The sequence below is a fragment of the Anabrus simplex genome, chromosome 5 (assembly GCF_040414725.1).
Source record: "Anabrus simplex isolate iqAnaSimp1 chromosome 5, ASM4041472v1, whole genome shotgun sequence".
NCBI lineage: Eukaryota > Metazoa > Arthropoda > Insecta > Orthoptera > Tettigoniidae > Anabrus > Anabrus simplex.
The window spans coordinates 380,750,105-380,768,531 of record NC_090269.1 but is presented as its reverse complement, the minus strand read 5'-3'; the positions used below and the strand labels follow the sequence as shown (position 1 = coordinate 380,768,531).

The window sequence follows — 18,427 nt, the reverse complement described above, 5'->3', positions numbered from 1 at the left end:
CATTTGATCGAGTATTTCATATGATAACATTGCTTTTAATCGCTACATTCCTACTGACGTTTTTGTAATTACCTATATTGACTTCAGTTAGGAAAACCACCAAGTCAGTCTTTCTGAGAATCCCGTAGCGAAGCACGGCTACATCAGTTAGTCTATATATAAAAAATAAGAGTTTTTTGTGTACATTACTTAGAATTTGAAAAGAATGGTATTTCTGTATCGGTCATGTCCGTAGTAACAAGGAAGTGCACTTTTTACTTTTCCGTAATTTATGTATGTATGTATGTACACGCATCACGAGAAAACGGCTGAAGAGAATTTAATGAAAATTGGTATGTGAAGTCGAGGGATGAGCCACTACAATCTAGGCTATAAATCATTTTACTCACGCCGAGTGAAATGGTAGTTGAGGGGAAGGCCTAGAATTAAATTCTCAAATATTTATATTATTAGGGGTCCTATCGATAAATACTACATAACATAAATAGAATTAAATCTCTGATCATTTATGCCATACATTGTTACCGTACCAGCTTTGATAACACAGATACCGTATTTACTCGTGTATTAGACCCCCCCTGGCTTTTCGAGACGAAGTAAATGAAAAAAATAAATCTTGCCTATAAGACCCCCCAACGTAATTCGTCAGAGAATGATGACGATTCCGCTTCAAAGCGGGTACAAGTCTTATTGCAGCTCTGATGAAGTAGCACAAATTTGTGAATAATTTCATCCGTACGACCTATGCAATGAAAAACGCGTCGAATCCATGCGGTACATCTGTGTTTCGTAGTTAAGAAATGTCCGCCTCTAGCGTACGTCTACTGCAGCTCTGATGATGTCGCACAAATAGATGAATAGGCCTAGCTTCGTGTCCAACCCGCACATTGCAAGCATGCAACAGTCATGCTATGTCTTTGTTTTGTAGTTAATAATGCCCGCCAGCGTAATGGCTAGCACAATTAGTTGCTGTATTCGGGGGTCTGACTTCAATTCCCGGTACCGAACTGCCAGAGATTTACGAATGGCAGGAAGGCTGATATGCGGTAAAAGCGGTACCTGTAACTCCCCTCCACTAGGCGTGTGTCTAAAAGGAGCCGTATCAGCTCAGGATGAGGAAACAAGTTTACTTTAGTTGAGAAATATTCGCGGTTGTTGCTATTTATACAGCAGGCGAGATCATTAACAAAGTGGTCGTTTAATATCTCATAACTCGGGCCATTGTAGGTATATATTTGGAGAGAAGTAAGTTTAAAACGTGATAAAAGCTGTCCAATTCAAACGATCGTTTTACTCGCCAACGTACCTAACAAATAATAATTTTATGTCCCGACGTACTTTAAACGATTTTGCGTTAATGAAAAGGAGACAACGAATGTACACAATTAAACATTATGATAACACTCATTACCGCCACACCTGTAGATATCCATAAATGCGGTATATTTTCCTGTTATTTATTTTTATTTTTTCCGTCGAACTTTTGGCACTTTCAGGGCGATAATGTACCTAACCTAAACAACGTGGTCTGTCTTATCTCATGGACAGCTGTTTACCCAAATCCTGATGTGATAAATGTAGAGAACAAGCATGAAATATACTCAAAAATAAGGCTCTGTGTTTCAACTGCCGCAGTTATCAAAAGAATGTTTCCAGTTACTATGTATTACATTCGGAAGTACAACTCGTAACATGCGCTAGTTATCAGCTGATGGTTTGGTATGGCTTTATTCGGAAGGAGTGGCTTCTGCTACATATACACCAACTGGGAATATCAGAGACCATCTGGGAATAGATTTACACTGTTTAGACTCTATAGTCGGAAACGAAATTATTTTTCAAAGGTTCAAAAAGACGGGAGCTCGCATGCTCTTGATTGCAGTGCATGGCTCGAAGAGAATGAACAATGCAGCAAGGCTGACGCGACTGACGAGAGATAGCAGTGAAGATGACGTCACTTAGAATGGCGACATGCCGGTAGCAAGGCAGGGAAGTTGGCTGCGCAAAGCGATGATTCAAATGAAAGCAGTGATCTGGTTTACTGTGTGGTAGGCCTACTGCTGAACTGACAGAGACAAATTACTGGCCATTAAGTTCTTTTGTATCAATTTTTAATTATATAACACGGCACCCTTATTCCTTTCTTCTACGGGATAGAGTATGAAGTGAGACGAATCTTCATAGCGAGTTTTTACGGCCGTATGCCCTTCCTGATGTCAACCTCACCAGAGGAATTAATGAGATGTATCGAATGACGTGATATGAGTAACTAAAACGGACTTTTATACGTACCGTAGGCCTAAAATTTGTGTTCACAATTTTTTTTGTCATTTTACGTTTAGAAACAATGCCATCCGACGAAAATAGCCAGTATAATTAAATACATTCTAAGTTTGTTAAATAATAGTATAGAATGTTTACACGTACAATTTATAGCTCTTTATAATCTAGAAGTCAAGTATTCGCTGCACAAAATTTTGAGGTTGTCGCATATTGGACACCCCTTTATTATTTTTGGCTTAAAAGTGGGAAAAAAAGGGGTCTAATACGCGAGTAAATATGGTATATTCATGAATTTGTATTTTTGTTGCCAAGTCCGTATCGACGCCGAACCACGATAAAATGGGTAAACAGAATTTAATAAAAGTTGGTATATAGAGTCGGGGAATAAGAAACTACAGTTTAAGTTATAAACAATTTTATTCGCCCTGTATGAAATTGAAGTTTAGGGGAAGGTGCCTAGAATTTAATTTTTAAATACCTATGTTTTTGGTCCTATCGAAAAGTACTACATAACAAAAGTTACAGAGAATACAATTCCTGACCATTTATGTTTTATTCAATTTTACCGTACCGACTATGATAAGAGTGGCATTTCAGAGTCGGAACAAAAGTAAATACGAAGGCCTACAATACTGAAAGCGCATAACATTGATCAACAATAACATTACATTGACCATTGTTTGTGGTGATGTTCTTTGTCTCTTATGCTGCCGCTCAACTCCGATAGATGGAATTACTGCTGCGTACCGAGTATAACAGCCTGACTGAATATTGGCGGGAAATAGCTGGGGAATTAAAAAAACTTTCTTTCTTAGTATGTCATTGTTCTGGTTCGTACATTTTCTGATACCATACTGCTGGTACGTAACTCACTGGTTCATCATAGTATTCCAGCTAACGCGCTGTTTTGAATGAGCAGTGTGCACCTTAAGGCAGACACTCGGTTAGTAGTAGTAGTAGTAGTAGTAGTAGGACCTGGTCTAGAATTACAATTTATGCATATTCCAAATTATAGCACCACAATTCACTAAATAACTCAAAATTTAACCCTGAAAAGAGCCCTTTCTTTAAAGAGCTTCTTCCTCTTCACTTTTATTAAATTCCACATTAATTTTATTCAAAAGGGGTTATTCTTCTCGCTTGGAGGTAAGAATTGCCTCCAATTCAGATTTTTCCGCCGCCAGTGTAGTGAATTGAGATTTTCAGACTCATCGGGTACTCCTAGGAAACAGATGAGTAAAACGGCACAGTTTTTGCTCTGGGACTCTCCACTATTCGAACCCCCTCCCCTCCGAAAAAAAACTTACGAGTGTTCACGGATCATGGCTGTCTGTCTGCAGTGTGGTCATTCCAGCTCTGGAATCGTAGGCTGTTTGATTCGCAGCATAGTACTGTTCGTTAAAAGTGAGAAAATCTGTGGTTTTTCATTTGATTGAGTATTTCATGTGTAATCATTGCTTTTACTTGCACCATTCCTACTGACGTCATTGTAACGACCTATGTTCATTTCAGTTGGGACCACTAAGACAGTCTTTCTGGAGATGTAAAAAGGCAGGTGGAGAGTGGGTGTCTGCCATTATAATGCAATTTCCCTACCTGATTGTGACTTATGCTAGGCAAGCGGGCCTACCATTACAATGAAAATTCCCTAACGCAGTCTTCATATGAGAAAAGACGTTTGGTAATTTCTCCGTCGCGTTTCCAGGGTAACGTTAAGAGCTATGCAATTTAATGCACTCTACCTAACCTACAATCCTATATACAATGTAGAATTCCGTAGCGAAGCACGGGTAAATCAGCTAGTAATATATAATTGTCAGAGTAATTCTATAAATCTTTTGCTTTCGTATTGGTAATTTGCTCCACACTGGACAGCTTTTTCTCTTGATCACTTTCATGAGACTATTTTGTTGTGATGGCAATGTTTCTTTTGAAAAGAATTGGTAGCTTTTAGATAATTGTGTTCATTTATTTTGTAGCTGGTGTCGTGGATGAAGACTATCGTGGTAATGTTGGTGTGGTGCTTTTCAATCACTCCTCTGAGGACTTCCATGTAGCTGAAGGGGATAGAATAGCCCAACTGATATGTGAGAAGATCTACTATCCTGACCTTGAAGAAGTACAGGTATTAGCCATTGGAATTTTCTCTTCTCTCTTTACATAATGATAAAAGTATTGGTGTCATGTCGCACTAACTATCTGAATGGTTTTTGGAGATGCTGAGGGGCTGGAAGGTTGTCCCGCATGAGTTTTTTTACATGCTAGGAAATCTACCAGCATGAGGTAAATGTGTTCGATCATCCTCAAATACCACCGGACTGAGCTGGAATCAAACCCACCAACTTGGGGCTCAGAAGACTTAGTCTCTGTCTGAACAACTCAAATCGGCCTTTACTCCTTTTGTATATAAAAAAGGATTACAGTAAAACCCCTCTTACACTTTTCAAGTGAATGCAGAAAAATTTGTGTAAATTGAGGGAAAACGTAATACGAGGGATATGGGTTTTACTCACGACATTATGTACAGGGTGAGCGGAAGTAACTGGGTATTGAAACTGACCTATAACTTTTATGTTTGCCGAGTTATTAATTTGAAATTAATACAGTATGTACATCAATCTCCTCAACGACTGGAATGGAATCGACAGCTTTCTGGAGGAAGTCCAGTCCCATGAAAAAAAACATTTTTTTAAGTCACAGGGTGTCAGGTCTGGACTTATTGCAGGCCATTCATGAGGTCCACATCTCCCCAGCCAATGTCCTGGAAAATTCTCATCCAACCAATTCCGCACCACATGTGTAAAGTGAAGCGGTGCACCGTCTTTAATTAAGATAATGTCGGCAGTATTTTCCCAGCCAGATACTGTGGGCCAAACATAATCCTGAAGCATTTGAAGATTGTGTTCCCCGCTCATTGTGTCACACAGGTGATAGGGGCCAATGACATTTGTAGCCATTATTCCACACCACACGGTCACTTCTGGACGAGACTGCATCTTCTCTACTGTAATTCCAGGATCTTGTGTCGTCCAGTAATGGCAATTGTGCCGATTGATTAAACCTCCCACATGGAACATGGCCTCATCACTCCGGAAGATGTTGTGAAATAGTTGAGGCCAATCTTCGTGCCAACCCAACTTCAACTCCCCATACTCCAATCGGTGATCACAGTCTTCCGGTGTTAGCTGCTGCACGTATTGGGGTTTCCATGTTCAAAATTTTAATTCTTAATGCAACACCTGACACACAGTGTGCTTTACAATTCTGCTCTCACGAGCTGCCTGGCATGTTGATTTCCCCGGGCTACGATTGAACATTCAGCCCAATCGCCACATTCTCAGCACTCCCAAGACATGGATGGACGACCTGTTTCTGTTGCATCCTTTACTGAACCTGCCACGAACCTGCTACGAAGGCGTAGCAGGGGGAGAGGTGATACTCCCACGTGGCGCGTCCCAGGTGGCGGATAGGGGGGTCCTCACTGGCTTGCCGGCTGACTTGAGGGAAATAAAATACCTCTCGCGGACCAAACACACTACCCCCTGTGGGTGGGGGACGCCCATGTAGAATACACCCGCGGTACCCCTTGCCTGTCGTATGAGTCGACTAAAAGGGGCGACCTAGGCGCGGACATGGATTGCGGTTTGGTATAATGTGTTGTACCTCCTGTGGATGGGAGGGGTTGAGTACATTCACAGGTAATCCCTGCCTGTTGTAGAAGGCGACTTAAAGGGTCATGTGGCCATGGTCCCCTCTTTATTTTTTATTATTTTTCGAGGGTCAGATGTAGACCACCGGGCGAGTTGGCCGTGCGCGTAGAGGCGTGCGGCTGTGAGCTTGCATCCGGGAGATAGTAGGTTCGAATCCCACTATCGGCAGCCCTGAAAATGGTTTTCCGTGGTTTCCCATTTTCACACCAGGCAAATGCTGGGGCTGTACCTTAATTAAGGCCACGGCCGCTTCCTTCTAACTCCTAGGCCTTTCCTCTCCCATCGTCGCCATAAGACCTATCTGTGTCGGTGCGACGTAAAGCCCATAGCAAAAAAAAAAAAAAGATGTAGACCATTTCAAAATTTTGATGTGCGTGCTGCCCGGAGATGGGCCTTTTACGTGTGCGACTACGCCCAAAAGCCCACAACTGTCCACCCAGGACCATTGCGTGGTGGGAGTGCCATGTACCTTGGCAGTAGTATCCGCCTGACAACACAGGTCCCCGCACAGCCGAATGCCAAAAGGACATATTATTATTAATTATTTTTTATTTTTTTCTCTATATTTAGTGCTCTGTACACACTATGGGGTACATGCCATTGCGGGTGACTGGAGGAAGGGAGTCTTAGTGCTCATTGCCTCAGTCATCCCGTATTAGGCATCGTTCAACATCGGACCCCGGGCAGTACCGGCTATGACCAGGTGGGTACTGCCTTGGCTGCTTGGTTCGGCTACAGAGACCCCTGATCGGAGTGGGTGGCATTCGGGGAGGAAGCTATCAGGCATGGCTTCCAAACGAAGTCTGCTCTCTCAAGGTGGTCCCCCACCTAAGTCTTTAACTTTTGCTTCCCTGAGAGGTTCCACTCCCTGGGAATAGGCGCAGCGTGAAGGAATGGGATCCAGCTTCCCTAGGTTTCTGGTCGCTACCAGAACCGATGGGCATGATTTTAAGCTGGTGAAGTCGATCCTTTTTAGTCGACGCATTGAAGGTGTCTACGGCGAACTTGAGGATCTCGCGAAAATGCGCAACGGTACTTTGCTCATGAAGACTCGTACAGCACTGCAAGCTGATCAGTTGCTTAAGTGCGAGAACTTTGGCGAAATCCCCGTCAAAGTGGAGGAGCATAAGTCCTTGAACCTGGTTCGCGCAGTCATCTTTCACCGCGACCTTATTTTGAACACTGACGACGAGTTGATGGAAGACATTAAGAACCGTGGCGTGACACACGTCCGGCGCATTACGCGCAAGGTCAGCGGTGAAGACGTTGCCACTGGTGCCTTCATTGTCTCTTTCAAGTTGTCAGTGTTACCAGTGAAAGTCAAGGTAACAACTTATCGTTGCGATGTGAGGCCGTACATCCCGCCTCCTATGCGATGCTATCAATGCCAGCGATTCGGACATATGGTATCTCGCTGTTCGAATCAGACTATGTGGTACATGTGGACGAGTAGCTCATGGCGCGGAGGAGTGCACAACTCCCTACAAGTGCACTAACTGCTCCGGTTTTCATTCTCCTCGGGATCGGACTTGCCCGATATACCTGAGTAAGAAGATAATCCAGGAGATCAAGACCCTGGATGGTCTTTCCTACCAGGAAGTGCGCCGTAAGTTTAATTCCACGAATACACCTGCCCAACCACTCGACTACAGCATGATAGCTCAGAGTCTTCCTGGTTCGTCATTTTCGACATCGCCACCTGTGCTGATCGCTGCGCCCAAGGCACAGAGTAAAAGCTCGAAGGGGGGGGGGGGGTCCACCCCACCCTCGACCAACAAGAAGTCTGTGCCGGCTGGCAGTACCCAGCTGGCACAGCAGGGGGGAAGCTTAAGTCTCTCCTCCCCAAGAGGTCGGCGAATGCCGAGCCCAAGCCGGCGGAGGCGGCATCGTCGACCAGGGCTGGGAAACCACTTCCCAGCCCGTCTAAACTAGAAAAAAAGAAGGCGGCGAAGAAGGGCGCCCTTGCTGAGCCCTCTCGCTCTTCCCCTACGAAGGAGAAGTCATGCCCCCCTCCTGAGGGGTTATTAGTCTCCGCCGGGAGGTACTCCTGCTCCCAAACCGGCGCGCTCTCCTCGTAGAGGACCTCTTCGCCCCCGAAAAACGTTGAAGTTCTGGGCGGCATCCTCGCCGTCTGTTGATGACGGTATGGATGTCGCGCTGTCCTCTACATCTACGGATGTAGATGTAGATAGTGTTTAGGCTTGCGAGCATTTTGTTGTTCATAACCCAACACTCCTTTTATAGTCCACACTATGGCACCGTTACAGTGGAATTGTGACGGTTATGATAGGCATCTTGCTGAGTTACGTCAGCTTATTAGTGAGTACGCAGCGAGTATAGCCTGTATTCAGGAGACCAATTTCAGACCTGGTCATCATACGGTCTTCAGGAATTTCAAACTATACTCGACAGAACGATACTATGCTCACCGGGCTTCCGGTGGCGTTGGCATTTTTGTACGTTCTGATAGCTACAGCGAAGAGGTTCCATTAAGAACCCCTCTTGAGGCTGTAGCTGTTCGCGTCTCGCTGCCTCTCATAGCAACAGTGTGTAATGTTTATTTTCCACCAGGGCAGCATCTTAACATAATTGATGTCGCTGATCTTATAGATCAGCTTCCACCTCCCTTCCTCTTATTGGGAGATTTTAACGCCCATCATCCCATATGGGGCTCTGAGACGCCTTGCCCCCGGGGTCGAGAGCTGGAAACATTAGTGACAGAGCTGGATTTATGTTTTTAGAACACAGGGGAACCAACTCACTTTAGTGTACGTTACGGCACATATTCTCGCATAGACGTAAGTCTATGCAGCCGAACGTTGGTTCCACTGTTTCGGTGGAATACACACGATGATCTCTGTGACAATGACCATTTTCCCATCATCCTTACTTTGTTGAAACATAAATCCGTCGAGGCTCTCCCTCGATGGATTCTTAAACATACTGATTGGCCAAAGTACGCATCACTAGCTGTCTTTACTGACGATATCAGGCAGACCGTCGGTGGGGAGATAACTTACGTCACCCAAGTTATTCTTGCGGCTGCTGAGGAATCCATTCTGCTCTTCTCGGGGAATCCTCGCCGAAAACTCGTTCCTTGGCGGAACGAAGAAATAGCAGCAGCCATCAAAGAACGCTGTCGCGCTCATAAGCGCCACCGTAGACAGCCTACTGTGGCCAACTTGCTAACATTTAAGAAACTGCGCGCTAAGGCGCGAGTTCTTATTTGACAAAGTAAGAAGGCTTCATGGGAGAGATATGTCGTCTATGACGTCACATACTCCATCTCAAGTGTGGACTAAGCTTCGATGGATTTCGGGTATCCAAGGATCATCTCCTGTACCGGGAATTTCCATTGCAGGCAGTGTCGCCACTGACCCTCTTGCGATTGCTAACCATCTAGCGAGTCATTTCGCGGATGTATCTGGCTCCCGGAATTACCATCCTGATTTCCTCGCTCTGAAGCGGGAGGCATAACGTCATCACCTTAGTTTTGCCACCCAAGCTTCAGAGGACTACAACGTGCCCTTTACGGAGTGGGAACTCCACAGCGCCTTAGCGCTTTGCAAGGACACGTCTCCTGGACCGGACAACATCCATAACCAGATGTTGAAACACCTTAGTGATGATAGTCTACTATATCTCCTTCGTGTGTTCAACCGGATCTGGATAGAGGGTGATTTTCCGTCTCAGTGGCGAGAGGGCATAGTCATTCCTGTCCTCAAGCCTGACAAAGATCCTAAGTATGCAGGAAGTTACAGACCAATTTGTCTTACAAACTGCCTGTGTAAGCTATTTGAGAGGATGGTAAATCGCCGACTCGTGTGGTGTCTGGAGAAACAAGGACTCTTGTCCGAATACCAATGTGGTTTTCGAGCCGCTCGATCCACCACTGACCACTTGGTACGCCTGGAAAGCTCTATTCAGGATGCGTTTCTCTGCAAACAGCACTTGGTAGCTGTTTTCTTTGACCTGGAGAAGGCCTACGACACCACATGGCGATATGGCATCCTTTCTGTCTGTCATCAATGGACATTCCGAGGTAACTTGCCGGTATTTATTGCAAATTTTTTGTCCCTCCGTCTATTCCGTGTCCGAGTAGGGAGGTCATATTCGCAATACCACGTTCAAGAAAATGGAGTCCCACAGGGATCGGTCCTTAGTGTCACTCTGTTCGCGATTGCCATAAATGGTATTGTCGCTGCTGCTGGTCCAGCAGTAATACCGTCCCTATATGTCGACGATTTTGCTCTGCACTATAGCTCGTGCAGTATGGCAATCGCAGAGCGACGATTACAGCAAGCTATTAGGAGGGTGGAGCAGTGGACCTTAGAACATGGCTTTCGGTTTTCTGCCGCAAAGACCTCTGTTGTCCATTTCTGTCGTCAACGTACTCTTCGCCCACATCCCGAGCTTTACTTAGGAAATGTCGTTCTTCCAGTTGTTGACACTTACCGATTTCTTGGGCTCCTTTTTGACAGTAAATTATCGTGGGAGCCACACGTGCGGCAGTTAAAAGTGCAATGCACTAAGAAGCTTAACATCATGAAGTTTCTTAGCAGCACTTTTTGGGGGGCTGACCGCACGGTGCTCCTACGATTCTATAGGGCTCATATTTTATCTCGGCTAGACTACGGCAGTGCAGCATATGGCTCAGCAAGACCAAGCATTCTTCTGAAGCTAAACAGCATCCATCACGGCAGGGTTAGGTTGGCGACGGGAGCTTTTCGTACATGCCCCATTGCCAGCCTACTCGCCGAGTGTGGCGTGCCGCTTCTACACCTGAGGCGCCAGCAAATGCTTTTTTTGTATGCTGCAAATTTGCGACAGATGCCACTTCATCCAAGCTATCCTTGCGTGTTCAACGATGGCAACCGTTTGCTGTACGCTGCTCGTCCTCGAGCGACGCGGCCGGTTGGGATACGCTTGGATAGCAGTTCCGAATTGTTTGACGTACCTTCGGTTCCTTGCCTTGTCAGACAACCAAGTGGGTTACATCCGTGGATCATACGACGACCTGAAATAATCCTAGATCTGCACACTGGCCCAAAGGAAAACACGGACCCTTCGATTTATCGGAGGCTCTTCCGGTCCGTTGTTGGCCGCTATCCAGGTTCAGTCGTCGTCTACACGGATGGTTCAAGGACAGATACGAAGGTGGGCTGTGCGTTCGTTGTTGACAATGATAGGTTCCTTTTTGCTCTTCCGGCAACCTGTAGTGTGTACACAGCAGAGCTCTATGCTATCTGTGAGGCTCTGCGGTACGCACTGTACAATGAGCGCGGACACTTTCTTCTGTGTACTGACTCCTTGAGTTCGCTCCAGTCTATAGATACCCATTTCCCTCGGCACCCTCTGGTGCAGCGGATCCAGGACCTGCTGACCAGGTGTTGGGATGCTGGCCCCAGAATCACGTTTCTGTGGCTCCCAAGCCACATGGGCATAGAGGGAAACGAGTTAGTAGATCAGGCTGCCAAGGAGGCAGTTACACTGCCCCCGTTGCCTTTCAAGGTTCCAGCAAGTGATATTCGATCCCAGCTGAGACATCTTGTTATGTCCCATTGGGAGATGGAGTGGCAGGCCATTCCACTTCCCAATAAGCTGAGAGCGATAAAAGGAACAACGAAGGTATGGAGGACTTCCCTTCGGGCTTCGCGGAGGGAAGCCGTGGTATTATGTCGTCTTCGGATCGGCCACGGTATCTTGACTCACTTGCATCTTTTGAAAGGAGAACCCCCTCCGGTGTGTACCTGCGGCGACCATCTTACCGTGATGCACATCCTTACGGAGTGTGTGGACCTGGTCGATCTGCGCCGTCGTCTTAACCTTCCGAGCACTATCTCCCTTATCTTGCGTGATGACGAGCAGTCAGCAGACCTCGTCGTCCGCTTTATGAGGGATAGTGGACTGTTTTATCGTGTGTGATGCTGCCCTTTGTCCTAGTGTGTTTTGAGCCACTTGCGCTTTTATCCCATAGACTTCATTTTAGTTTGTGTTGCGTATTTTAATGTGTTATTTTAACTTCTCACGTAAATTATGTACTACCAGGCAATGCCTTATTCTTTAGTTTTCCTGTATATTCTCTTATTTTATTAGAAAATAAGGCATTGCGTATTAGATCCACTGATTGTTTTAATCTCACCCTCATTCTTCTCCATCACCATTCTTTTTTTAACTCTAGTCAGTGGATATGTTTTTAAAATTTTAACATCATCTCTCATGTCGTTTATCTTGTTCCATTAGGGGCCGATGACCTTCGATGTTAGGCCCCTTTAAATAACAAGCATCATCATCATCATCATTATTACTGAACCTATGGTCGTTAGCTTCTTGTGACAATTCTTTGTCTCCAGACGAATTGTTGCATTCCTTCCCTTCACTGTTCACTCTGCACAACAGGGATTGAATTCTACACCTCGTAGCGCGAAGAAATTTTTTTTTTTTTTTTTTCTAGTTGCTTCACGTCGCACCGACACAGATATGTCTTATGGCGAGGATGGGACGGGAAAGGGCTAGGAGTTGGAAGGAAGCGGCCGTGGCCTTAATTAAGCTACAGCCCCAGCATTTGTCTGGTGTGAAAATGGGAAACCACAGAAAACCATTTTCAGGGCTGCCTACAGTGGGGTTCGAACCTACTATCTCCCGAATACTGGATACTGGCCGCACTTAAGCGACTGCAGCTATCGAGCTCGGTATAGCGCGAAGCAATCTGTGCTTGTTCTCTTACTGTAAGGCGATTGGCCATCTTTCTTATTATTGAATGTACCACCCCTCGCGGCCACCGTCAGTACTACGCTGCATGAACAATCACTACTCTGTTTAATGTTCTATATGTTTGCATATTTCCATTATTAAGCTATCAATATTTAAAACTTAAGTCATTTAATGATATCTAGTTACTTCCCACCCACCCTGTAGTGATGAGCAGTGTGAGACTAGTGCAGGCATTGTTTCTTGCGAGAAATTTCAAGAGATCTTGAGAGCGTTGTCCCCGCATGTTGCGAGCAGCGTGACGTAGGCCTACAGATAGACGGAGCTGAATGTTGTTTATTCTGGGTATTCAAATAGCCAACTATGGGCCTTCTCCATTCCGTAAATACGTGTCAATAAGCGACTTGGGTGTTCATTACTTCATTTTATTTCTTTAATTTCTATCGAGGTCTATTTTGACGCAGTATAACATAATCATAAAGGATGCACATTCTTGCATTGTATGCAGCGGTAAGCACAGGAACGAGTAGGCTAAGTACAGAAACTGACAGCTACTGTGGGTGTACATTGTTATCAGGCCCCATATTCAATATCCATATGACCAGTGCTTCCTTACAATGTTAGAGAGTATTCACATCATAATTAGGTACTTCAGTATATGATGGTGCAATGTGTAATTGTGCCTAATTGTACGTGACAACTTTATGATGATTTCTGAAACGCAAGGTAAGTTGCAGAAATGCCAACTATTACGATTCATTCGTAATAATTGTGAATTATCCATCACAATTATGCCTTTATGAATCACACACCACAAATTATGATTTTTTGTTGATTTTAAAATCTAAGTGTATGAAGTGTTCAAAAGGATACACAAGGAATACCATTATAGCTTGAATTCTCAGAATATTATTTTCAGATTTCTCAGTAATAATTTATATCCCTTTCCTGTCCCTTGTTTTGAGAATATTTTGCGTTTTCACGCGCCAAATGCAGTGTGTGCTGCCAGTACCGGAAAAATAGGCACCTGTGAAGTGGTATATCTTGCGGAGTTGTCTGTGTTGGTCACATGACCAGACTTCTATGCAAGTATGAGAGTTATTTTGTCTTTGTTTTTGCGCCAAAGTGGTGACAAACTCTGTTTCATTGTGGATACTGTGTGAGACTGCAGAAGAAATATTTACTGCGCTTTTGGTTGCCAAATCTACAGATATAAAATAACTTGTACTGACTGACTGACTGATTGATTCATCATCGCCGAGCCAAAACTACTGGACATAAAGAAATTAAATTTTGGGGATACATTCATATTAAGATTTAGGTGCTCGCTAAGAGAGGATTTTTGGATATTCCATCGCTAAGGGGGTAAAGGGGGGTGAAATTTTAAAATGAGTGTATCTATATCTCAAAACTGTAAAAGTTTACAGATGTAAAAATTGGTGTTTAGAATCTTCTTTGAAAATAAGGAAACATATTTTTTTGTTTTCAGAAAATCCCAATAGGAGGGGTAAAAAGGGTGAAAAAGCGGTTGAATGCCTTTAATCCGGATACTGGTACTTATATCTCTGAAACTGAACATATTACAGACCTGAAAATTTGTACTTATGATCTCTCTTAAAAATAAAGAAACGCATATTTTTTTTGTTTTTGGAAAATCCAATTAATAGGAGGGTGAAAAGGGGGTGAATTTTTAAAATGAGTGTATCTATATCTCAAAACTTTGAAAGTTTACAGATGTAAAAATTGGAATTTAGAATCTTTATTAAAAATAAGGAAACACATTTTTTTTTGTTTTTTGTTTTTGTTTTCAGAAAATCCCAATAGGAGGGGTGAAAACGGGTGAAGAAGGGGTTGAATGCCTTTAATGAGGATACTTATATCTCAGAAACTGAAGATATCACAGACCTGTAAATTGGTGTTTGGGATCTCCTTTAAAAATTAAGAAACACGTATTCTTTTGTTTTGGGAAAATCCAATTAATGGGGTGGGGGTGAAAAGGGGGTGAATTTTTAAAATGAGTGTATCTATATCTCAAAACTTGGAAAGTTTATAGATGGAAAAATTGGTATTTAGAATCTCCTTTAAAAATAAAGAAACATGTATTTTTTGTTTTCGGAAAATCCCAATAGGAAGGCTGGAAAAGGGTGAAAAATGGGTTAAATGCCTTTAATGAGGCTATTTATATTTAAGAACCTGAAGATATTACAGACCTGAAAATTGGTATTTGGGATCTACTTTAAAAATAAAGAAACATGTATTTTTTGTTTCCAGAAAATCCCAATAGGAGGGGTGAAAAAGGGGTTGAATACCTTTAATGAGGATACTTATATCTCAGAAACTGAAGATATTACAGACCTGAAAATTGGTATCTGGGATCTCTTTTAAAAATAAAGAAATTTTTTTTTTCTTTTGGAAAATCCAAATAGCGTTCAGGGGTGGAGGGGGGGGTGAAAAGGGGGTGGACTTTTAAAATGACTGTATCTATATCTCAATACTTCAAAAGTTTGCACATGTAAAAATTGATATGTAGAATCTCCTTTAAAAATGAAGGAACAAGTATTTTTTTTTTTAAACTGTAAATCCCAATAGGAGGGGAGTAAAAGGGTGAATAATGGGTTGAATGCATTTAATGAGGATACATATATCTCAGAAACTGAAGATATTACAGAACTGAAAATTTGTATATAGGATCTCCTTTAAAAATAAAGAAACACTTTTTTTTTTTTTTTTTTCGAAAATCCAATTAATGGTGGTTAAACAGGAGTGACAAATTGCGGTGAATTGTTTGAAAGAGTATATCTACACAATACTTGAGAAACGTAAAATGTTACAGACGTAAAAGATGGTATTTGGAATCTCCTGTAAATGTAAAGAAACATAGGTGATTTGTTGATTTGTTTTTGGAAACTCCACTTAAGGGGAACTAGAAAGTGGGTGAAATTTTAAAATGAGAATTTCTACAGTATATCTCAAAAAACGTTGCATGTTACAGAAGTGAAAAATGGTATATTTTATCTCTATTAAAAATCAAGAAACGTGTAATTTTAGTTTTCCAAAATACGAGTTGGGTTGGGGGGGGGGGGGTAAAAGTGACTGAAAATGGTGTTGAAAGGGGAAAATTTTAAATCGTGGGAAACAACTTGTACAGGTATATATAAAAATGCTCTGGAAAAGGAGGTAAATGTTACACAAACGCATATTATTAATTTGTAGAGTATTTCAGTCTCAATCGATTTACTGTATTTACCTCAAATAAAGGTCCATGTAAGTTAATTACTGTACTGTATTAACTGTTGACTACACTGCCTTTGTAATTCTGCTCATCCTTTGCCCGGGAGGTTTCCGGTAGGTGGTTAAAAATTTGTGTAATATTCTTTTAATATACGGTAGTTACTTTCTTAGAATGGCTATATACATTTTAACACCAGGCAAATGCTGGGGCTGTACCTTCTTTAAGGCCATGGCCACTTCCTTCCCTGTCCCATCGTCGCCATAAGACCTATCTGTGTCGGTGCGACGTAAAGCAACTAGCAAAAAAAAAAAAGAATGGCTATAGAATTATCTAAGGTGCAGTATTTTCTCTGAATGAAACATTTTAATTGCTACTATTGTACCTGTATTTACAACATTAACACAAATTTATTCCAGATGGAAAACTACACAATCACTGCTTCCTACCAAAATAGTCCAGAATCGATCTGTTTACACTTCTTATTTCTTATGACTTCTGTTTGTTTTTCAAGCTCATAAAGGTTATGAAAATTATTTTAACCCCCACCCTCTACAGATGACAGATACCTGTGTAAAACATCCACTGCTGCACTTGCATCAGCACTGGTAGGCATCACTTCACTGTCTTCCTCGGCTTCATCACTGTCACTGGTGGGATACTAGGCTGCTGTTTGCTCACCAACCAACTCTTCCACACTTCTTTCCTGTGCATTGATCACAGAATCATCTACCCGAAGAAAATCTTCAGTAGTGCAGTCTGACTGCAACATTTTCCATACATCAGGTAGAAGGCCTTCTTCTTCTTCTTCTGGCAGCTGAGATTCGGGATGATTCTTGAAAAATCCTGCTTTCAAGAAACAATTTGAGATGGTAGTCTGCTTCACGGCGTTCCAAGACTTTGCAATGAAGTGAAGCACATCCAGGAATGAAACTTTAAATGATGATGGATCCTTTCCAGCATCCATGACGAATAAAATTCGCTGCACCAGGTTCTTCCTATAAAGTGATTTAAAGGAGTGAATAACCCCTAAATCCATAGGTTGTAGCTTGCTTGTGTAGTTAGCAGGCAGAAATTCTAACTGCACATTCCTCAAATTAACATCCACAGGATGTGCAGGACAGCGGTCCATAAAAAGAAGGATCTTCCTATTATGCGCACCCATTTTTGAATCCAGAGCAATTAACTGCTGTTGGAAAAGATCTGAGGTCATCCCAGCTTTATGGTTGGAATCGTTGGCAGTAGGTAATGATCGCACGTTCTTAAAGCAACGAAGCTTTTTAGATTTTCCTATCACATAGGGGTGGAGCTTCTCAGACCCATCAGCATTGGCTCCCAACATCACTGTGAGCCTCATCTTGCTGTGTTTCCCACCATGGCATTTATCTCCTTTGAATACCAAAGTCTTGCTGGGCAACACACTGAAAAACAGTCCAGTTTCATCTAGGTTAAAAATGTTCCTGGGTTAATAATTCTTGGTCAGCTTCTGCAATCTTCTATCGATCCATTCCTCCACAGTTTCATCACTAACTGCATTAGATTCCTCACAAACGGTTTTATAGGTTAGGTTATATCTTTTCCTAAATCGGTCAATCCAGCCATTGCACGTGCTGAAATTTTCAATGCCAAGAATGTTTGCCACTTTAAGCGCCTTTTCCCTTAGAGCACACCAGCCATTGGAATGTCTGCGGCTCTTGAAGTTTCAAACAAACTTTTAACAATTTTTTCCATTTTCTCGTATTTACAGTATGACGCATACTTCCTTTTCTTGGAGTTTGGTCCACATTCTGAAGCACTTGATGTAATGCTTCCTCTGTTTTTCTTAATTGTATTTGGTGTGGATACAGGAAGTTGCAATTTTGCGTGCCAATGAAACACGTGTTCTGCAGTACGAATCAACCTTTTCTAATATTCAAACTTTCTCATGCATAGTGAGTTTTTCTTTCCTTCTTTTTTTCCATTATTAGCAGGAAAACAGTAAAGCAATAACAAAGAAGGATTAACAAAAACACACGACGGGAAAGGAAGATTGCGGCAATTCACTTTGACCGCTCGACTCGCATAACAAGAACAAAAAACGTAACAAATAACAAAAATAAATGTGATGAAACAGCGACAATAACTTTACAACTCCAACAACAAATGCAAGTGTAAAACTGTAACCTTCCGGTGTACACAAACACAAAATTAAAACCTAATAATAATAATCAAAGTTATGAGGGAGACTAATAATTTTCAGATGCGATCAAACAATATCGAAAACATACGCGCGATTAATACAGGAAAACAGCAGGATGTAACTATCAGGCTGGGTAACATGACTAAGGAACGGAGATGGGAAGCGGTTGGGACTATACCCAGGCGGTGAGAAGGTATTGGCATTGCTGGTGAAACGAAATTAGCTGTGATTCAACTCTAACACAATTTACTGAAATAATAACCTCCTCTGCGAACCATGTGACCTTGCCGCGGTGGGGAGGCTTGCGTGTCCCAA

The 18,427-nt window shown here is 42.7% G+C and overlaps 1 protein-coding gene across 1 annotated transcript in view; it reads left to right on the top strand.

Annotated features, from left to right (window-relative positions):
• dUTPase (Deoxyuridine triphosphatase) overlaps positions 1-18,427 on the top strand; it is a 70,302-nt gene that overhangs the window by 29,374 nt on the left and 22,501 nt on the right. Inside the window, exon 3 of the mRNA XM_067148668.2 lies at positions 4,263-4,408. Coding sequence (XP_067004769.1) covers positions 4,263-4,408 — 146 coding nt within the window. The remainder of the gene's footprint in view (positions 1-4,262; positions 4,409-18,427) is intronic.